This window comes from Eurosta solidaginis, chromosome 4, assembly GCF_040869045.1.
Source record: "Eurosta solidaginis isolate ZX-2024a chromosome 4, ASM4086904v1, whole genome shotgun sequence".
In the NCBI taxonomy this organism is placed as follows: Eukaryota; Metazoa; Arthropoda; class Insecta; order Diptera; family Tephritidae; genus Eurosta; species Eurosta solidaginis.
Window position 1 is genome coordinate 214,264,149 of NC_090322.1, and position 22,939 is coordinate 214,287,087.

Below are 22,939 nucleotides of genomic sequence, written 5' to 3' on the forward strand. Positions count from 1 at the left end.
TCCCTCCCTCCCCACCCCCAAGTTCCATGAGGAGATTGGGGTCGCAAGAGCCTCGTCTGTTAGTGAAAAGGGATTCGCCGCTCGAAGGTGAGGTTGACAATTGGGTTTGAGAAGCTATACATTGCGCTACACAACCCCTTGAATCCCTAAATAATTCGTGTTTCCAAAGAGTGAAAGTTGGGCTTGAAGTCATTAAAATTTGCGTAAACTGTGTTCTTTTTGAATTTTAATTCCACATACATTACATAATTCTTGTCCTATCAGATTTTAAAGCCCAATCGAAAATGTATGCATGCAACATCAGTATTTCAGACGTTGAATTGGGCCTGTGATTGCATGCCAGTATAAATGAACGTTAATTTCTTTGCAACACGTGTAGTTTCTCAGGTAGCATGCATACTCCATACCAGCGTTGGAACCACTCTGTATGCATAGGCCTGTATTGATGCCGAAAGCATTCAAAAGCACCAGAGCGGCGTGCATACATCCCTATGGATGTCTCGTACGTACAAAAGCACAAATTGTGCATTTATGAATCGATATTATAGGATCTAAATAAAATTTACAAAGGCATTATCATTCATAAAATCAGCAGACATGATGACACTTGCAATATATGGACAATTATTATTCAAGGTTCGAATCGACCCCAAGGCCAGAATAATAATTTTTTTCTAATGATAATTATTGTTATTTTTTAATTTTTCTAAATTTGAAAAATTGTTTTTTGTTTTTGGAATAGTAATTAGAAAATTTTTCAGACAACCTGCCATAGCTGCGCAGATAGATCCATTTCGAAGGGTGCTAAGCCTTCATCATCAGTACGCTTTAGGCATGCTGCGCTAACCATTTAGCTATACAGCGGTGGTTTGTTTGACTGGCAAATTTGCTACTTCTATTCCTTTTTACCAACTATATTTATTCAGTGTTGCGCCATCTGGTGCAAATCACTGATAATGCTGGATTTTTGTTTATTGTCAATTACTTTGTTTGACATTCCCAAGTGCTCATGGTTTATTAACAATTGTTTTTGTTTTAACGGCCTATTGATAAATCATTCAAGGTTCGAATCGAGCTCAAGGCCAAAACAATAATTTTTTTCTAATGATAATTATTGTTATTTTTTAATTTTTCTAAATTTGAAAAATTGTATTTTGTTTTTGGAATAGTAAGTAGAAAATTTTTCAGACAACCTGCCATAGCTGCGCAGATAGATCCATTTCGAAGGGTGCTAAGCCTTCATCATCAGTACGCTTTAGGCATGCTGCGCTAACCATTTAGCTATACAGCGGTGGTTTGTTTGACTGGGCAATTATTATCTACACAAATGTTGTGGTACAATCCCATCTTCTTGACAAAGCTCCTCAAGGAAGATCAATAACGACGTACCATCCTGAGGTCAAACGTTTGGTGGTTTCGTTGTTGTTCTTGTTGTAGCAGTTTCAAGTTGCACCATTCCGATAATGGAATATTTCATGAACACATTTTATTTTTTTAAATTGATACAAAAATTTTTAAGACGATAATGGAAAATCATAGTTTTAAAATTTATACATACGTGAAGTAAATTTTAGAAGTGTATTTTTTATAAACATACGCTTTCATTGATACAGCATCCATATGTTGTTGTAGGTGTTGTAGCGATAAGGACAATCCCCGAATATTTTGGGGGGTGGAGTGAGGTTAACTATTGGGTTGAAAAAGCTATAAATTGCAACCTCATGAATCAGTTTGGTGTTTTAGTCGCCTCTTACGACAAGCATACCAGCCGGGGTATATTCTACTATGCCCGTGGTCGCCGCCACGATTTTAGTACATGTCATAATTGCATTAAAAGTCAAATGTTTAATATGGCGACCAAACCCCCAGCGGCTTTGGGGGCTTAGAATATAACCGCGGCAGGTATGCCTGTCGTAAGAGGCGTCTAAAATACCAAGCGCAATATATAGCTTCTCCAACCCAATTGTCAACCCCACATACCCGTGGCGAATCCTTTTTAACAGCCGAGGCTCTGGCGATCCCAGGTTCATCATGGATCTAGGGGGTGGGAGGGCGGTTTGGCTTAGAGGGTTTCATGTGGTCATACTAAATCGTTCTCGAGATATCGGGCTAGTACCTTAATGGTGCTTGTTACCGGAACGTACCGGATCTGCATCCGGCCAAGGGCCATCAACATCGATAACACTCCCCAAGGCCTTCTGGGAGTCCCTTATCGCTACAACAACAACAACAAAATGGTAAAAACTCAAAGGTGAGGGGCCTAGAAATCGCTAAACACTTTAATTTTTGACCTGGTTGATACTCTACTGGCTATACGCATGATACAAATATAGAAAGGTTTGCTACTTTTTCTTCTCCGCCATTTGACATAAACTGTGTTTTGGCATTTCCTTTTGAAACAACGTTCCCTCTCCCCTCACCAGGGTAGGCACCTTGTCGTTGGTGTGAGGGCTTAGCCGAACTCCATAGCGCCCGACTATGAGGCGGAGCTGTTTAGGACTGACATCTACGCCGTTTCGCCTCATAGGAGAGCGGCGGGATGTCGGTGACCAAGAACGGCCAACCCCCTAATCCAGGGTGTTATGCGGACCGTGCCTATTGGACGATTTGCAGCCAGAGGATAAATTCGGCTGTATTCGAACGGAGCCTTCCCGATACCGGGCCACCTCGGGAAGTATTGATGGCCTTACCACAGTAAGGGGCGCTGCTGTGGCGGACGGTTCTTTCCCCGTATATAATACTGGACCGCTGAGCCCGCCTTGTCGGGCAGGTGGTCGTACGACCAAGATGAACGACTCATTACCTGATTGTAATAAGGAGGACTGAGTCGCAAGCCAAGGACGACAAATATTAAGCGATGCGTCGGACTCGGGAGCGAGAGTAGTGCTGATTCAATGAACTCGGTGTTGGAGAAGCACACAAATGAAAACGGAGTAGAAAAGTGGAGAAGTGTACGGAGCAGAGGAAGTAAAAGAGCTCTCTCGCAGTACCGTGCAGCACTAAAGATTGTACAACACTTGGGAGCAGTGATCGACCCAACAGAAGTGGAGATCGAACGCTTGGAATGGGCCCATGAGGCGGTAGTAGGTCGAAGGCAGTTCAAAAGGTTTGCTGCGAGAAACCATCGTTTCTGCAACCGGTACGAGGAGGAAGAAGCGTCGAAAGGTAGAATGAAGAGGCAACGTTCCGGGGAAGGCGACAAAGCCTGCTTTCAAGAGGCAGAAAGGACCCAGTCCTACCAAGGAGAATTAAACAAGGGGTGCCACAGGGTGGTGTCCTATCCCACTTTTGTTTAATTTCTACATATCTAAGCTACCTTCACCACCGGAAGGAGTCACAATCGTTTCCTACGCCGATGACTACACAATAATGGCCACAGGCCCAGGCCCAAAGATCGATGCGCTATGCAATAAAATAAACGGCTACCTCCCTGATCTCTCCAGTTTTTTCGCCTCGCGAAACCTGGCATTATCACCGACTAAATCTTCCGCGACCTTATTTACAACATGGTCGTCCTAAATGTCGACCATTTTGAACATCCACGTCGATGGCACTACGCTACCGACTGTCCTACACCCCAAAATCTTGGGTGTGACGTTTGATCAGGGTCTAAATTTTGGTGAGCACGCAGCCGCAATTGTTCCGAGAATTCAGAGCCGTAACAAAATCCTCAAATCCCTCGCTGGCAGTACTTGGGGAAAAGATAAAGAAACGCTCATGACTACATACAAAGCAATTAGCCAGCCGATTACGTGCTACACGTCACCCATATGGTCGCCAGCCTAAAAATCACCCACTGGAAGAAACTACAGGCCTGCCAAAATACTGTTCTCAGAATCGCCACGGGCTGTCTTCTTATGTCCCCAGAACACCATCTGCATAATGAGGCGAGAATACTCCCCATCAGGGAGAGAAATGAGATGCTGACCAAACAGTTCCTGTTCAATACCCAGAAACCTGGGCATCCCAACAGACATCTGATTGATGAACCAGCACCGCCTAGGGGCTTAAGGAGTCATCTCCGTAAGCATTTTGAGGAAATACGGCACCTGAGAACCCAGCCGTATGAAGTGAAGAAACACAAGCAGGTCCTTGGTGAACTGCATAAACAGGCGTCGGACCTTTATGCCGGGAATTGCCCGGTGAATCCAGTGCTTAACGAAAATTATCCAAAACTTGCGAAAGAGGAACGCATACTCCCCAGGGAAACGCGTGTCACTCTCGCTCAACTTCGTTCTTGATACTGTAACAGGTTAAACTCTTACCTATCCAGAATCAACCCCGACATACAAAATGTATGCCCCGCTTGCAACGTGTCCCTACATGACACCAACCATCTCTTCAATTGTAATGTTGAAACGGCAAGTTTCCTTGGACTCCCGTTAGAGGATATTGATGACAATTTGTGATCGGTCGCGGCTATTAGGTGCGGCGAGCATTGCTACAACAACAACAACAACAACCCAGTCCTAGAGCCGCGAGGCAAGGCAGTCGCATAGACAAGACAAGTAGGCCCAAAGCTGTAAGACAGATGGGCCCTAATAGCGAGGTAGCGACTACCTCGAAAGGTGCGAGTCAGAGGGAAGTTGCAACTACGGAAGTGGAGATAAGCCAAAAGGAGATAACACTAAGACTCCGGCTTTTCCCGAGAAGATGAGTGATGTGGCAAAGCAGTCACTAACTGTGGCGCTGGTTGAACGTAGCAGTCCTTTCGGACAAATAACTACTGAAAGGTTGAGATCTGTGGATAGAGAGCTTATTAGCTTAATGCTTAAGATGATGCGGGAACAACCAAGTGAGCCCCTTCCAACCTTTGATTCGGGGGAATGGTATAATGGTGTGAAAATGATAGCGTGCGACATCGCGAGCTTGCGGTGGCTGGAGGAAGTGGTTCCAAACCTCCAAAGGCAAGCCCCGAACGCGCGGTTGGAGGTGGTGGATAAAGCGCAAATCCCCACGATACCAAAAGTTAAGGTATGGATACCATGCGTGATGAAGTCGGAGGATGCACTGCGACTTCTGCAGAATCAGAATCCGAACATACCGACACAGGTTTGGAAGGTGCTTACTGTATCTCGGCCTACCGAGGAAGGTCAGTTCTACATCTTCCAAATAAACGAGCAGGCGGAGGACATTTTGTACACGCAGCTTGGCAAAATGTCCTTTGGCACTGGCAATATTTACATGCGACTCAGGAAAAGAACTCCGAGGATAAAAATCTAACACGCTAGAGGTGGGCGAAGTCGAAAAGGACCTCAAAAGCCTATGGGAAAAAAGACAGGTGGAGGTCCCCGACGTCACCACGAAGGTGTTGGAAGAGGACCAACCGCCAAATGGTGTTGTGACTCGCACAGAGGAACACCCGACACAACAGTTACGAGAGGCTGAAGGGGGCCTCGAATACTCTAAACCAAAAGGTCAAAGGGAGGACGACGACGTCACGACGAAGGTGCTGGAGGGGGACAAACAGCCCAACGAGTACAGGGATCTACTGAGGATCTACAAGCGTGAAATTTCCACAGCGAAGAGAATCTCATGGAAAAGTTTTTGTACGGACATATAGTGCGCCAGCGAAACAGCACGGTTGAAAAAAGTCCTAGCAATGGGAAACATAGTCCCTAATAAAGAAAGAGAAGGGGAATGGTCACGTAATAGTGAGGAATCCCTTGAGGTGCTTCTCGACACACATTTCCCATCGGGAGACGGTTTAGAAGAGCCAGCAGACATCACTCACACTTCGATCACGGAGCGGGTAGTGCCGGGCTTGGTGACCGATACCAAGATCGAATGGGCAGTGAACGTTTTCTAAGTTTAAATCGCCTGGCCCAGACGGTATATTCCCGGCCATGCTACAAGTTTCAAGTATGGCGGTCGTGGAATGGCTTAAAATAATATTCGATGGGTGCATAAGGCTGAATCATATACCGCACTCTTGGAGAACTGCTCGTGTAACTTTCCTGCCAAAGGCGGGGAAGATCGGTCACGTGTATCCCAAAGACTATAGACCCATTAGCTTAACATCATTTCTGCTCAAAACCTTTGAGAGGCTGATAGATGTGTACATAAAGTCCAACGTCGATGAAAAGCTGCTCTCAACAAAACTGCATGCGTACACCAAAGGCAAGTCGGTAGACACCGCATTGCATAGGGTGGTAATAAGCATAAGAAATCCCTCGAATATAAGGAGTATGCTCTAGGAGTCTTCTACCTAAACCCTATTATATACTATGGAGTTCTTGTTTGGTGGAAAGCCACGCAAAAAACAACATACCTCAGAAAATTAGAGGAGGTATGCAGACTATCGATGCTTAGCATTACGGGAGCCCTGAAAACAACCCCGTCGGCTGCACTGTATGCCATTCTGCACATTCCACTGGTAGCAAAGAACATAGAATTAACAACCGCAACCAAGCTCGGTGCCTCGGGCAGCTTGAGTGCCGACCATATGGCCATGGTAGTATAGCGTCATCAATCACAAGACGAACAGACTACCTAATTCCCTATCTGCGCTTCGAGGGAGCTCTTAAGGCCACAATAGAGGTTGACGGTTGGCGCAAGGGTGCGCAAATGGCGGACGAGGCGATAGATGTGTACACGGATGGTTCCAAAATAGTGGGATTAGTAGGGTCTGCGGTATACTGTGCTGATCCGGAAATAAGCAGATCCTACAGGCTGCCGGATTACTGTAGCGTTTTCCAAGCGGAAATATTAGCCGTAACCAAAACAGTAGAAACCCTGGAATAGAATAGCCTAAGCTGCAACCGTGTTAACTTTTATATTGACAGTCAAGCAGCAATTAAGGCAATAATCTCGCATAGCACAGCATCTAAATGCGTGTTAGAGTGTAAGCAGTCTCTGGAGAGAATCGGGACAGGGAGAAGCATACATCTATATTGGGTCCCAGGGCATGTGGGAATAGATGGGAATGAAAAAGCAGATGAACTAGCTAAAAAGGGTGCATCCTGTATAGCATGCTCCGTAGACGTCCCAATTAGGCTGGGCGAGATTAAGCGAAGGCGGGAGGTGCACATGATCGACCAAGCGGGAAAGGCGTGGGTTCAAGCGCGGGGCTGTAAATGTTGAAGATTATGTGTAGGTCTTACAAGCTTAGACTAACAAACTTGCTTCTATCATTAAAAAGAGAAGACTGTAGACTCATGACGGGTATTCTGACTGGACACTGCCTTCTGGGGTCACATGCCTTTAAATTAGGCTTGGTCAGTAATAGCAGATGTAGGAAGTGCGTGTTGGAGGAGGAAACGATCGAGCACGTTCTGTGCTCGTGCCCTGCACTTGCCCTGCACTTGCCAGGCAAGACTCCAGCTATTAGGAGTGATACAGCTGTCAGATCTAGAAGCAACAAGTGTCTTAAGTCCTAGGAAGCTTCTAGTATTTGCCAAGAGGACGGAGTTATTTTATAACATAGGTCCTGGTTTTGGATAGGGTTTTTCAGTTTGGTCGTTAAAACAAACCTCTGGTAACACTCAATCAGTCTATGTGAGGTCCTCATGGACCGGCCAGTTCAACCTAACCTAACCAACGTTCCGTCTTTATTTTTTTGTTCAACAAGCTGTTCTAGGCAGGTATTGAACGTAACATCCGTTCAAGAACATACATGACCTGAATCTGCCGGAAAATATGTATCTTATTTGTTGACCCCGTTCCCAGCGCTCCATCCACTGCCCTTGGCGCACTTTCCTCATCAGGACACAAGAAAGACAGCAGCCAATGCTAATCTCACTACTCAGCCAGCTTCTCATACTCTTCTTGCTCTAACGATAAGCCAATTTCATCACATATGAATGCCGCAATCTTGGCCATAGAACATGACCTTTTGAGATAACAAGACTCTAACGACCCTCAAATCAGGACATGCCAGTAGATGCGCAAATAAATATAAACACAGTGCGCCTCCCATTACCATATCCATCAAAAAGGTTGAAAAGGTAATCGAACATGCTAGACAATTAAAACCAGTTGGTCCGGAGTGTATTGCCATGCCGATTAAACCTTGGCAATGAGGGATACAGTCACTTTACTTCAACTTGTCTCTGTCCATGAATAATGGTGAGGGTGGTACCGCTACTAAAGCCTGGGAAACCCGAACCAAGCAGACTCCTATCGTCCGATGTCTCTCATGTCGGCAGTAGTCAATTCACTTGATGCCATCCCTGAAACTGATTTCCCTGAAACTTGTATCCATTGACTACTCATAAGAGCGGTTGTGGGGAAATTATAAAAAAATTGTGTATGAATTTATTTTAAGAGTTATCATTTTAATTGATATTCACTCTGGAAGCATGAAATGTCATCACTCCAGTTAAAGTCAAACGGTTAAGAGGCTTCGTACGTCAAAGAGTGATTTTACCTCGTATACTTAAACCATGATTAAAATTATATTTTTTCTTCATTTTCAGGAGGAAGAAGAACGTAGAAAACGGGAAGAGATACGCATCAAAGAGCTTCGAAAGCTTACAAAATTTAAGGCACGACCAAATCCCTTTAAATGAAGCTTTGTTGCAAAACATTTTTAAAAAATAATATACTTTATAATATAATTTAAATACCACACAGTAATAATACATTTAAATATATCAATGCAATTAGCAAACATAAATTCTATTTACTTTACAAACGTACATATGCATATAAGAACACAAATCGAAACAAACTTAAATACAATATCACTTTTGAATAAAAAAATTTAAATTAAATTAAATTTAAAACAAAATAAAAAAATATCTCATATCCTTTTTTTTTTTTAACAACCAAATTTTGGCTCGTGACTACTGACGATTGTCATATGTATGTAGCAAGAGTTTTCATTGAAACATACAATATAATAGAAAAACAATTGAAATTTAACTTAAACAATTGTCGGTCACTGTAAGCCAAAATAAGAGTTTAAAATGAGATAACATGTTTTAACTATTGCTTTTACTATGTTAACAATTACTAATATTATTATAACAATTTTTATTTTTCTAACTTGTAATATTTTTTCTTAAAAAATAAAAATTACTATTAAAATAAAATAAAAAACGTTATCGTAATATATACATACAAATATTAATGTTTAAATTTCGTAAGAAATCTTGAGGTACTACATCATAAATAGCCACATTCAGTTGAAGCAAGACATCGAAAAAAACTTTATTTTGCATGCTCGGCATGTGCCTATTTCGGAAAAATTATTAAAAACGATCTTGTCCAGTTTTTTATTCAAAATAACACTTAGAGATAGATAGATAGATGTTGTGAGGTTAAGCACTGCGACCTATTGGTCTATTGCGCCCTCATTCTCTTTACAATACCTCATCCAAGCCGAGTTCTCGTGAGAAAATCCAGAATGATTCTCGGCTTTAGAGAGTGTATGTGACTGTTTTCTAATTTCGATGATCCTAGGATCCTAAGTCTTCGCCTCGCGACTGCATCACATTCCTTCAGGATGTGTTCTGCAGACTCATCTTCGACATCACAGAATCGACAGAGGCTACTAGACGATATGCCCAAGTTATGCATATGGCTCTTTAGCATACAGTGACCTGTGAGTATACCTGTTAAAGTCCTAAGGCTAATTTTACTTTGAAATTCTGAGATATAGCATTCTTCAAACGAGTTCTCACATAGAGCGTTCTTTGTTACAAATTTCGAAATAGGGTATTTTTGAGTAAAATTCATATGTAGGTAGAGCGTTCTTAAAACAAATTGTGAAATATATTACAGTCACAGAAACGACCCACACCAACAGATTAAGCGGCTTAGAATATTCTCGTCATAGGAATGCATGTTGTGGCAGGCGACTAAAATACACAGATCTAGAAGGCTCGACGTGGTCATATCAAATCGCTCTCGAGATGTCCGGGCTGTGGCTTTAATTCCCGGAACGTTTCGCATCAAAAGTCAGCAAAGGACTATCATCGATATTACTCCCCAAAACCTTCGGGGAATGTCTATCGCTACAAAATCTGGAAATGTGACATGCTAGACTAACGGGTTAGTAAGCACTGCTACAACAACAACAACGGGCTAGGTTCTCACTTGAATTGAAAAAACCGAAAAAAAATCTATTGTGCTGTTGATGTTTTTACAACCAATTCGACTTCTGGGTCTGCGTTTTTCCGTTATCCAATTTAAATAAATCTTCACAAAGCATGTCATGAACTGAAAAACATTTACTTTGTATTACAAAGTTGCAAAATAAGGTACACACTAATGTACACACACGTAGCACACCTGCATACATCTTAACTGTGATTAACTGAAAAAAACTATATTACAGCGCAAAAAAAAAATTCCCGAAGAAATTGATCAGAAGAAATCAAAAAATAAACAAAGTAAAATATTCAAATTTGTTTTTGTTTGAGAAAAAAATAAATATGTGTGTAGTTGAGAAATTTGAAATTTTTTCATTGCGGAGAAACTTTAATAATGTCAGGTGTAGGTGTTTTTATCGTATACTAAATGTATGTTTGTATTACCAAATTTATTAAAATGTAAATTAAAATTATAAAATAGTTGTTTAACATGAAATAGTAAAAACTAAACAGATAATAAATAGCACGTTTTATTGTGGAACGATGTAATTCAAAATTGTCATTTGTTGGGAAAACGCAAACTTATATAACACGACTTATATAACGAACAACATAACGAATTTGTTAATAAAGGAACATGCTTAGGTAATTCAGAAGGGGTCCTATTCGCCATATATTGCATGCTTTGATCAAATTTGATATTGAAGACCATGAAACTCAAATCTTATAATTCAACATGAATTCGACGCTCCTGTGAATTGCCCAATTGCGCTAATAAAGCGTTGTACTTTTATGTTGCTTCTATAGGAATTTTTAAAAATTGTCTTAACCCTTTCGAACCTGAAAGCAACCAGCAGGAAAATTCGGTGCAGTGTTATAAAGCCATAGGCAATAAAGCCATATGGCCTTACCTCTCAATGGAGTGTGAAATATTGCCATATGGTTTTATTTACATGTAAGGAGTGAAATAAAGCCATTATGGTGTTATTTCACATAAAAATTTTTTTTGAAATAATTCATATTTATTTGATTTCTTTTATTTGCAGTTTATAAATTTTAGTTCAATTTTAATAATTAACAAGATATAAATATGGCATGGCGTATCCGGTGTTGGATCGGCAAAGGGTTATTTTTTTAAAGTGCGGCCGAAGGCCGCCTACGCACAAGGGTGTACTACGCAGAAGGACATCACCCAGCGGGTTAGGGGATCAGAATATACCCGCGGTAGGTATGCCTGTCGTAAGAGGCGACTAAAATACCAGATTCAAGGGGCTGTGTAGCGCAACCTTTCAGGTTGCCAAATCGTTCCCGAGATGGTCGGGCTAGCACCTTAATGGTGCTATGGTACCGGAGCGTACCGGACTTGTATCCGGCAAAGGACCATCACATCGATAACACTCCCCAAAGCCTTCGGGGAGCAACCTTATCGCTACAACAACAACAACAACGCAGAAGGACATCACCGTGGCGGTAGCCACGGTTATACCACACACCCGGACTTGGCATGGCGTAGCCCAGAGTTATTTTTTATAAGCGCGGCCGAAGGCCACCTATGCAGAAAGGTGTTCTACGCAGAATACTGTGCATGGCCACCAAAAAACAGCTTTTCCAAATTACACTATTATGGCGTTATTTCCACTTCGGTCCCTCAACGATTATGATGATATTGCACTTGGGTGTATGCAATAAAGGCATATGGTTTAATTTCTCGTTTCATTGAGATATAAGGCCATATGGCTTTATAACACTGCACCGAAAATTCCTGGTTTATTGATTATTTTAGCTTTAGTATAGGCCTTAAAAGTAGAAAATTTTGAAGTGGAGTCTCTACTCCATCCAGGGAGGTCTAGGGGGTGGGACATATGTGTCCCATTCGGTGTTTTGAGCGGGACGTATAGGTCCCGCTGGGACAGGAAGAGGTTTATAATAAATTTTTTTTAATTACTAAAAGTTAGAGAATGTCGGCAAGCTCTAAACACGACATATTTATACCAACAAATAAACCTAATGGGACACATAGAACCGTTACCTGAACTTCAATAAACCAAGCGGGACAGTTTTTAATGAGTTTAAATGGAAAATTAAGAACTTAGTTATAAGAAAACTTTCTGGGATGTATGTGTCCCAACAGGTCCGAAAGGGTTAATGGAGATATGATCAAAATAATACATATCGTTAGCTTAATTCTCAAAGGCCCTAATCAATAGAATTTTCAAAACTGCGTTTTTCAGATTTTGGCGTGATATATTGAAAACACCGTCAATTTGAATTTTAAACTGTTAGGACCAGTGAATGAGAAAATAAAATGTTTTTTGCTTCTGTAAAATTTCAAACTTGTTAGTAATGGCCTTTGTGAATTAAGCTAACGATATATGTAGTATGTATGAATATTTTTATCTTTAGAAATTTTTTATGGGACTAAACATTTATTGATTTCTTCTTTTTCAAGTGCTAGTATTTCGGCTCGAAAATATTCAGAGGTGTCAAACGACGTATTGACCCAGACAACCTGCCGTTCTGCAAGTGGGCCTTAGCAGGTTTGCACTCTAACCCGACGTTGAACTGAATCGTTTTCGAAAACCAATATTGTCCCTAGTCCCTAGGGCGTCAAGCGATATAAAAATTATATTTATCGAAAATGTATTTAACATTCCAATTTAATCAACCCACTAATGGAATATGAAAACTTCTAAAATAAAACAAATATTTTTACACAAATACGCTTTTTTCAATTTGGGTTTTTTATTTTATGGTATGTTTAATTATGTTCCTTGTAAACTTCGACTGGATTCTGTAAAAGTTTAATATTTTAGTTAATCTGTATCAAACTGAATGTTTTCTAGGGCTTACAGGTGATCTTGAGGACAATCTTCAAATAGACGTGCCGAAATGGCTGCAGTTCGAAGGCTTATCTACAGACATCATACAATGGATCCCCCTTGCAATCACGTGCTACAACAAATACATCCTGCTTTCGTTACGTAAGGTGAAAGTATCTCAAATATTATCGTTGCTGTTGTTGTAGCAGTGCTTCGCCCCATCCAAAAAGTCGGGAAAAATCCCGAGTCGCTCCGGTACATAGAACCGGCTGCCTTGTGAATCGTTGCTGTTGTAACTGCCTAGTATAGAATGGTTACATACTTCAGACACGTTATCAAATACTCATTGCTCAGGTACATGTACATACATTGCATTCTTTAAAGCAACTCGAAGCTCTAAACAATCCAATACGATATTCAAGTGAAAAATGTTAAAACCTAGCGTTTAAGCTAAAATACGATATTCTATAGAAATTGAGAGATTTTGTGCAGCTCGTGACAAGTTTTTAGTTGCATATTTACAAATCCCTTTTGTGTTTGCTCAACCCTAATGCTTCATTTTTTACAAGACCATTTTCTTATCACAAACTGAAGTTTCGAAATGCAGATTACTAAATTCTAGAATCAAACTTAAAGCAAAACAATATGAAAGAATACAAAGATGTTTTATAAATCAAATTTACTTTTATTCAAAAATCGTCCAAGCGCCACTGCTTCAAGTCTTCCAGCATTGCTCAAATTTTTGTATTTAAATACACTTTAAAAGTTACCATCACCTCCCCATGAGGTCTTCACAGCGTCATCATTCCAATCTTCAGCAGCACCAACAGTTTCGGCAGCAACTTCATCAGCCCAGTTGGTAGCTTCTTCGACGGGGTGCTCAACAACTTCTTCAATCTTGGGGGCTGGTAGCAATTCTTTTGCGGCTGCTTCTTCTTTTTCAGCCTCCTCAGGATCGCGATAGAAGAACAAATCAACTACAATAGGCCATTCAGCAATGCGTGAAATTGTGCCACGTAAACGAAGCACTTCACGTGCCAACAACCACCACAATAAACCGATGGAGTGTGGAGACTTGTTGTTACAAGGAATAGCAATATCAATATAACGCAAAGGAGAATCAGTATTGGTGAAAGCAATAACGGGGATGTTAACATATGAAGCTTCCATGATGGGTTGGTGATCGGTATTTGGATCTGTGACAACCAACAAACGTGGTTCACGAAATGCTGGTTGAATTTGATTGGTGAATGCACCAGGAGTGAAACGGCCGGCAATGGGTGTTGTGTCAGTGTACTTGGCAAATTTGAGTACAGCACGCTGACCTATTGGACGCGACGAAATGACGAAGACCTGCAATATAAAATAAGGTTAAAAATAATTAAATTTTTTTTATTTGCAAGCTAATGCATGCTTGTTTTAGGTGTGCTGTCAGGAGTAAAGTTGTCTTCATTGAATTTCCGACCCGAAAGATTAGAATCATCATTTTCACACTTTATTAGGTATCATAGTAACTACTTGCTGCATTTGCGAACACTTACATCTTGTGGGTACTCGATCGCAGCAATTGCACGTGCAGCTAGCATCAGCTTTTCCCAGGTCTTGCCAAGATTAATTATGTTGATACCATCAGCCCGGCGCTTGTAAACGTATTGTTCCATTTGAAAGTTGACGGTCTCCGAACCTAAATGGGTTGTAGCCACCAACATTTTAGTGATATCATCCTCTTTGAGGGACAGAATATCTAGTCCTCCCGACATTTTAACGTTTTAAGAGTAACGGAACCTATTGGAAGACATTAACAAATTAGTACCTCCATGTACCTAACCTCAAATCAAATACACGTGTAGGCTTTTCCGTAATACAACGAAATATGGAACCATTTTGTAAAACAATTAAGTTAAATATAAATAATGAATAAAGTACATCATACTAACATTTTTTAACTCTAATTTTTCACATTTTTGCTGAATAACACATTATTTTTTCATTGAACGAAAAAACTTACGTTGTGGATGCCACTGGGAGCGTTGACAAAATGGAAGATTGACATTTTTCTTTCGAAGTGCTGCGGCGAACTCGAAAACTGTAATAGATTTTTTGTGCAACCCTGTGCTGCCAAATACTCATGGCGAAACCATATAAGGTGGCAACACGGTGACCTACCACAAACATAAGGGCCGTTCCATTGGTTTATCGAGCTCGGGCTCTGGCTCAAATCTCATTGAAACGATCTGAATCAACTTTATGAGAGCTGGCAACACCAATATAATTTTCATCTGTTTTGTTGAAAATAAGAAGAAACGTACACAAAATTTTAAGATACTGATAGAATTATTAACATTTAAATAGTTTCGCACGAAAGCAAACCATTTATTTTCCTTACATCATCAAGTTGTTTACTCTTTCAGTGTTTTTGCTTTTAAATATATGTATACCCAAATGTACACGTATTTAGTTCAGTGCTACAATGGCTCAACTATATGGTTGGCTCATCTCACCAGCTGATTTTATTTTTTTCATTTCACTGGAGTAGGGATTGTCAGAAGGAGATGGCAAACTTAAAATCAGACCAACGAATTTACAACATTTTCTTACTACTTACAAATGCTGCTAAGTTTTATGTTTTCATTCTATTCCATTCGTCTAACACCAACACGCTGATTTTGGCAATGTGAACAAAGGTATGTTGTTGCTGTAGAGACGAGCCAACCATATAGTTGAGCCATGAGTGGTACCAACTCAAAAGTGGTTAGCTGTCAAAAAATCTACTACAGAAAACGAAACGAACAGAACTGCTATACGGATCAGAAATTGAACCAGATAAATATGAGGATCACAACTTTGTTGTTGCATTTGCATGTTAAATTTCTATCCGTATCTGGTTCACGCACCAATGGAACGTAATAATAAATAAAAGTTCCATGTACTTTGTTGCAAGATGATTGAAGACTGTTTCGCCTTGCCCATTGACATACAAAGTTGCGCGAAGCATTGTTATATAAATTCTCATTATACAAGAAAATACTTGCTAACATATCTTATAATTTTAAATGAGCAATTCTTGTATATTTGTATGTTTGTATATTTGTATGTTTGTATAGCCGAACGATCTCGGGAACGGCTCAACCGATTGAAATTTGGCACAGAGATAATGTATCACCTTCTAAGACTTTCTACCTATGTGTTGCCACTCAGAATGTTTCAAAAGGTTGCCACCTATTCGAAATAAAAAAAATTGCATGAGATATGCCGATATGGGTATCAAACGAAAGGTATTTCACTCCGCATTACAATAGGGACATTTTTGAGTAGGGTTGCCATTTAAGGTTGCCACCTAACCGAAATTAAAAAAAAATTGCATGAGATATGCCGATATGGGTATGAAACGAAAGGTAATTCACTCCGCATTACAATAGGGACATTTTTGAGTAGGGTTGCCATTTAGAGTTGCCACCTAATCGAAAAAAAAATTGCATGAGATATGCCGATATGGGTATCAAACGAAAGTATTTCACTCCGCATTACAATAGGGACATTTTTGACTAGGGTTGCCATCTAGGGTTGGGGTAGTTAAACGAAATAGAACTCTCCTTACTCATATTCTATTAAAGCTTTAAAGGAGAACATTAAAGTTAAAAATGTTCGTAAAAAAATCTTACACATGATTTGACTTAATTTTCTTAATTTCACACGCGCTAATAAAATTGAAATGCAATATCAAGGCACCGTGGCAAATTCTAGCAAAATATATTTAAATGCATATTTCTGGAAAATATGAAATCAATAATTGCAATTTCTCACAGATTACTATTAGAAAGATTTCTCACCATAGCAAAAAGATATCTCACCATTGTAATTTGCTACCGTTGAACACTAGAAGCATATGTTCAATTTGAAAACGACATCTAACCATTTAACTACTTACCAACACATGGCGCTTAGGGAAGTAAGTTAGCATTTAATTAAACTAACTGATAGTTGTCATTCGAGAAATTTACAAAAGTTTTTGGAATGTAATAAAATTGTGAATGTAATTTCATAGTGTATAACTAAAAAAATGTTTGAAATTAATAATTCTATTTTTGAGGAAATCAAATTATGGTAAGTAAAAATATATAGTATATGTACATATAAAAAAATAGAGTTTGATTAATGATGACATGTAGAACAAAGTATGTTATGCGGCATACCCGAAGATTGCCGAGCAAGCCTCGGTCGCCAAGTACTTTTGATTTTAATTGTGAAAATCTGTGGAAAAGTACCAAAGAGTGGGAAAAATTATTTTACTTGGAAAATGTGAAAGCACCCTTAGCCAAAGCAAATGTCGAATTCTTTTTCTTATGCTTTGCTTGCAACAAAAATTGGAAGTTAGCTAATTTTTCATGTCAGATGGGCTCAGTATCGTTCGATCTACCGTTCTCCATAAAAATACGTGTAATCCACTCATCATGAATTAAACGCATCGATATTGTAAAATTTATTTTGTATTAAGCAACATGAATCACCTGGTGATTCACTAAGAATTTAATATTAAGATCATACCATGGCAATTTTTGTGTGTTGTGGGAAAATAATGCACTAAATTAGATGCATTTACTAAAAAAATAGCTTAAAGTGATGTGAAAATAATTTTTTTTATCAAAAATTAACACCATGGCAGTAAATTAATGCCAATGTGTGGTTACGTTTTTCGTTTTTCATCTTCTTTTGACAATCCCTATACCAGTGAAATTAAAAAAAAAAATCGGCTGATGAGATGAGCTAATACGCCAATTACACGGCACAAGTATCCTTGTGCCAATTACCAATTTGCACAAGGATTTGCCCGGTTTGTGCAGTGTTTGCGCTATTTGCGCAGAGAACTGCGCTAAAATCAAAACGATTTTGATATTTACGCATGCTGCAAAAATTGCACATGCTTTTTTCTTCGTGTGTGGTGAATGTTATACAGTTTACCTGTGGTTTCTGATAACATAACATCGCTTAAAAATTTTATTATCGAAGGCGTAAAGACCATATCTAGCTTGTACCAGGAATTCAATAAAAGTGAAAAGGCGTAATTATAAATAAAATGGAAAATAAACGCTTCTGGTGCCAGTTTTTTGACTTGTATCGTGAATTACCAGCACTGTGGAAAATAAGGAGTGCTGATTACAGCAATAGAACGCTAAAAAGCTAAAATTCATCTTATTGCCACAATCTTTCGGTTCCATATATTTAGGTAAAATTTTCAGATGTCCTGCAGCATTTGTAGGTTGTGGTCTGTGGATGGTGTTACTGTTAAAGCCGATTTACAATCTAATACATTAAAACCCTGCGACTAGAGAACACTGTTGGAAAATTAGATATTGTATGGCGCTCGAATCTTGGCGAAAAAGGACGTTTGCAAACGAGTCAATTGCAACGATTGGTATGTGCATATCAAGAACACTGAAATAGTTGATTCAATAACAATATTAATTTTACCATTGGTTTTATATTTCAGCCCTTTGAATACAAAGATGTACGCCTCGAAGTTATTGATGCACAAAATATTGTCAAAATAGGTGAAGCTTTTTTGTTTGTTTGTCGTTTGTCCAATACTGCAGAACGTCCAATGGATTTAGTCGTCAAATTAGAAACACAACTTGAACTCAATTGTGATTATAGTGGTGCTGCAGAGTTTTCAATTGGTAAATTAGCATCAGGTGAACAACGTGAATTTCCGCTTACGGTGTGTCCAGCGCGTTTGGGACTTATCAAAATTAGTCCGTTGCTACTAACAAATATACTACAAAAGGAACAGTATATTATAGAAAAAGTGGTTGATGTATTTGTTGTAGATACAGATTATCATGAAGATGAAGCATTCCAAGTTAATAAATTTGTACGTTACGATAATGCAAGGCCAAAGCAAATGGAGGAGCGCACGCTGCAGCTGCAAGTGGTTTGAGACAAGTTTTAAAGGACATGTACATATAAGCTATTTATAAGTTGTTGATGTGTTTGGAGAAACATTTGAAATTGCTGGAAGTATTTCGTATAGGAAATGTGTAAGCATTTAGCAAACATTAGAAAAGCTATTGTTTGTATTTAATAGGTTTAAATAAAAATGTTACACTGTAAATTTAATCATAATTATCATACCGATGGGTTTGTATCACTGCGTTCACTGAACTTTGGACATCTTTTTTTACTTGTTGGAAAGGGTTTCTTAAGTTCATCTAAAATTTTTTCTTCCATTCAATCGGGTGGTATAAATTTGCCCCGTAAACTAGTTTTTGTTGTTGTAGCAATGTTTCGCCCCACCTAATAGCTGCGACCGATCACAAATTGTCATCAATATCCTCTAAAGGGAGTCCAAGGAAACTTGCTGTTTCGACAGGGGTGGACCATAGTGAAAGGGGTGTTAGAGGCGTTGGTTCCACATTACAATTAAAGAGATGGTTGGTGTCATGTGGGGACACATTGCAAGCGGGGTATACATTTTGTATGTCGTGGTTGATTCTGGATATGTAAGAGTTTAACCTGTTACAGTATCCAGAACGAAGTTGAGCCAGAGTGACTCGTGTTTCCCTGGGGAGTATGCGTTCCTCTTCCACAAGTTTTGGGTACTGTTCCCTGAGTACTGGATCTAAACTGTTTTCAATTAGAAAAAAAACTCAGATAACTTCGACTGCCTGCGCTAAAGCAATTTTATTTTTCCTTTTTATTTCTGTTACCATTGTGTACACCCGCCGGCGTACGATGCTATGGTAAATACTTCTGGTAGGGAAGGGAACTTGAGGTACTCATAATTAACCACTGGTTGGTTCATACATTTTTTTATTTTGACTCATAAATACAAATGTTAATACATATTATATTAGTTGCTTATTACTATTGGCATTTTTGTTTACGAGTTTATTATACACTTTATCTTGCCATGGAACCGTGCCAACAGAACTAAAATATATTCTAAATTTGTTTCTCATATGTTTTGCATTTGCGGATGCATTTATAATTGCTGTGGAACTTAAAGAATCTAAGACATCTCCTTTTCTTGCGATCCAGGTGTTTCGAAAGCTTCTGTGGTTTCCACATTTGAACAGGGCTCAGCAGTAAAATATGTTTCACATTTTGATTTACGCAAGAAGTTGTGCAAATAACAACACGCCAAAACAAATTTTGTGGATTTATCTGGCGAGAAATTTAAAGTATTCAAAAGGATTCTAAAACGCGAAACCAAGATTCCGAAAACATTTTCGACCAATCCACGTGCGCGCGATAGCCTATAATTAAATATTATATCACTCTTTTCGAGGGAGTTGTGGCTGAAAGGTTTCATTATATTTTCCATTAGTGGAAATGCGTCGTCAGCAACAAACACAAATGGCATTTTTTCATTATATCCTGGAAGCAATTCAGGTTTTGGTAGTCGTAATTTATTTTCTTTAAGCTGCTTGAAAAACTTGGTTTGACTAAATAAACCAGCATCTGAAGCTCTTCCATTTGCACCAACATCGACCATCAAAAATTCATAATTTGCGTTTACTACAGCCATCATAATAATAGAGAAATGCTTTTTATAATTAAAGTAAAACGACCCCGACCCAGGTGGTTTTTTTATGTTAACGTGCTTGCCGTCAATCGCACCGATGCAGTGGGGAAAATTCCATCGCTGGTTAAAGGCGTTTGCTTCCATCTTCCACTCGTTTTCATTTGTTGGCAATTGTAAGATGATTGAAATGTACTAATTGTTTAAAATATGTAACAAATACCTTTACGTAGTCTTTTAGCTCTTCTATTATAGCATCACAAGTCTCGCTTACAATCTTGCCGATAGCTTGTGGAGAAATTGCTGTAAGGAATTTTAGGTCCTCAAAACTATTGCCGCTTGCCAAAAAACGCGATGTTAAAGTTAAACGATGACGCGCAGGAATAGCTTTCTTCATCACAGTGTCTCGTTTATTAATTCGATGCGCTACTTTAGACAAAAGTACTTCAAATGTTTCTTTATCCATTCTTACATAATTTTTAAAGTCACGTTGAGACGTAAACTGAAGTTCCCGAAGTAATTTTTTCTGTCCCAATACATTTCGTTTTTTATACCACAATTGTGACCAAATCCGTTTACCCTTTTGCTTTCTTTTCTTTCTTTTTAATGCAATCGAAAGAAGTAAAGCCGCACTTGCCTTCTTTATGCAATTAGAACACATGATTCGTTTGTTGCGCTAGTTTAAAAATGAATATTGTGCAGTGTTTTTGAGCCGTGTATGTCAAAATTCTCCTTTGCACAAATTTCGTCGTTTTATATTTGCGCATGGCTTTTGTGTCGTGTATGGGCCGTATAACCGTATAATTGAGCCATGATCTAAAGCATAAGAAGAAGAATTTGACATTTGAATCTTGCAGTAATAATGGAATAGATTTTTTTCCGAACAGCTGCCATTTTAGACAATCAAAACATTTTAGGAATTTTAATGATTAAAAATGTATATTGCTATGAACACATTATATAATAAAAAAATAAATGGTTAACATATGGATCAATTTGTTGTTGCATTTGCATGTTAAATTTCTATCCGTATCTGGATCACGCTTCATTGGAACCCAACAATTAAATGTTTAGGGCTGATCACATTCACCACGGCGGTGTAGCCGCCACATCTGTCATATCGTCGGTCCAATGCCAAAGCCACGAATGTGCATATTAGATGTTTTGAGAAAAACGCGTAAGATATTGTTAAAAATAGAGATTTAATTAATAGAGATTTAATTTTGTATTTTTCAACCACTATTGGAAGGTTTACTTTTGTAAACTAATAAGTAATGTTAATTGAAAATGATTTTTTAATTTTTCTTTAAAAAAAAATTCACATTTGACATACATATATAATATTTCGTTAAAACAAAAATGGCACATTTGTGACCTTGGCGTTGTACCGACGATATTATTTTTACACATGTTCTTATGAGTGTCGTTATTTTCAGCGCGACGGGGGCTGCCACGAACATCGTTGTAGCCAAATTAAACATAATTCGAACTAAATTATAAGTAAATAACCGATAATAAAAGTTAAAATCATTGTTTTTGTCGCTTTTTAAACATGTGTAAATAATATTTTTTTCTTAATTTTTCGCTACTGTTTGCTATAATTTATATTGAATGCTGCCGCTATCAAAGCAATCAACTAGCCAATGCTTGGCTACGGTTATTGTGGTAGTGGGCTATAGACACCGTGTTGAATATAATCAGCCCTACTGTCAGTAGTCCCTTAGCAAAGCTTTGAGGGCTTTGAGTTTCTGAAGGTCATAAAACAAAAAACGAAATAATCAGAGCTGTTTTTCTACATGATTCAAGCAAGTTTCTGCAAAGAATTTTAAAAAAACCTCGTTATAAATCCTGAAGTGTTACGGAGTAGGTTGATAAGCCACTTAAAGTTTAGCAACAAAATAATTAAACTTATCATATTTGTCGAGAGTCGATCAAAATGGCTGACCCCTCTACTTCAAGCTAAAATCACTTCAAGGCTTAAGTGTTAATGATTAATGACACTGCCATTGACTCTCGATATAATTTAACATCTCTCAATTTAAATCAAATGAAATGTAGTCAATAATTGGAAGTCGCCCTTTGCTTTGTGATGTTGCACTAATGCCTTATGATCATTGGCTTTTGATTTTTACTCATTCCTACTAATTCGTTTATAATTTAATAAAAAAAAGCATTATGAACTTACCAGTATCTTTTGTTCATAAATGAAATGCCTGAATAGGAAATCTTTTATTTTTTAATTTTGTATACATTTATTGCAAGTTTTTACTGACCCTCCAGTGTCTACCACAAAAATTTAGATTTTTTTAAATACATTTTTTTCCATATCATTAAATCTTGTTTTATGTTTTAATTTTTACATATGTTTAAAAGTTATTTTCAGTGTTTTAAATTTTTAGGCGCATTCGCTTGTTTATATCTTTACAATACTTATGTTTAATGCAACATTTATGATGAAATTTTTAGTTTGCACTTTTATTTGGCAAAATTGTTTGGGGCGTGCTTCTTATATTGCAAAATTAAGCAAATTTCTTAATGCTTATTCAGCAATTTTTTTAATTGCG

At 38.6% G+C, this 22,939-nt stretch overlaps 2 protein-coding genes across 9 annotated transcripts in view; one reads left to right on the forward strand and one right to left on the reverse strand.

Annotated features, from left to right (window-relative positions):
- mei-38 (meiotic 38) overlaps nucleotides 1–10,378 on the forward strand; it is a 28,292-nt gene extending 17,914 nt beyond the window's left edge. For all 3 annotated transcript variants that reach the window (XR_010953125.1, XM_067784736.1, XM_067784737.1), the window contains one exon: nucleotides 8,418–10,378. Coding sequence is in view for 2 of the 3 variants with exons in the window: in XM_067784736.1 (XP_067640837.1) it covers nucleotides 8,418–8,510 (93 nt within the window). In the remaining variant the exon portion in view is untranslated. The remainder of the gene's footprint in view (nucleotides 1–8,417) is intronic.
- sta (stubarista 40S ribosomal protein SA) lies at nucleotides 8,375–14,932 on the reverse strand. Of its 6 annotated transcripts, XR_010953127.1 has the most exons (6): nucleotides 14,794–14,907; nucleotides 14,398–14,641; nucleotides 13,540–14,209; nucleotides 13,225–13,485; nucleotides 12,888–13,156; nucleotides 8,375–12,828 (listed from the first exon to the last, which is right to left on the reverse strand). XR_010953127.1 is itself a non-coding variant. In XM_067784739.1 (3 exons), the coding sequence occupies exons 2-3, from the start codon at nucleotides 14,614–14,616 to the stop codon at nucleotides 13,616–13,618; spliced, it is 813 nt and encodes a 270-aa protein (XP_067640840.1). In that variant the 5' UTR covers nucleotides 14,617–14,641; nucleotides 14,865–14,932; the 3' UTR covers nucleotides 13,521–13,615. The 6 variants fall into 6 exon arrangements, 2 of the variants coding, with proteins under 2 accessions (XP_067640840.1, XP_067640839.1); XR_010953128.1 differs by having other exon boundaries at nucleotides 8,375–13,156; nucleotides 13,225–13,474; XR_010953126.1 differs by having other exon boundaries at nucleotides 8,375–13,156.
- Nucleotides 14,933–22,939: the final 8,007 nt, after the last annotated feature.

Coding starts and splice junctions, on each gene's coding strand:
- sta (XM_067784739.1), bottom strand. CDS start 14,616: ATGTCGGGAGGACTAGATATTCTGTCCCTCAAAGAGGATGATATCACT. Junction 14,210..14,397: donor CGATCGAGTACCCACAAGAT/GTAAGTGTTCGC, acceptor TTTATATTGCAG/GTCTTCGTCATTTCGTCGCG.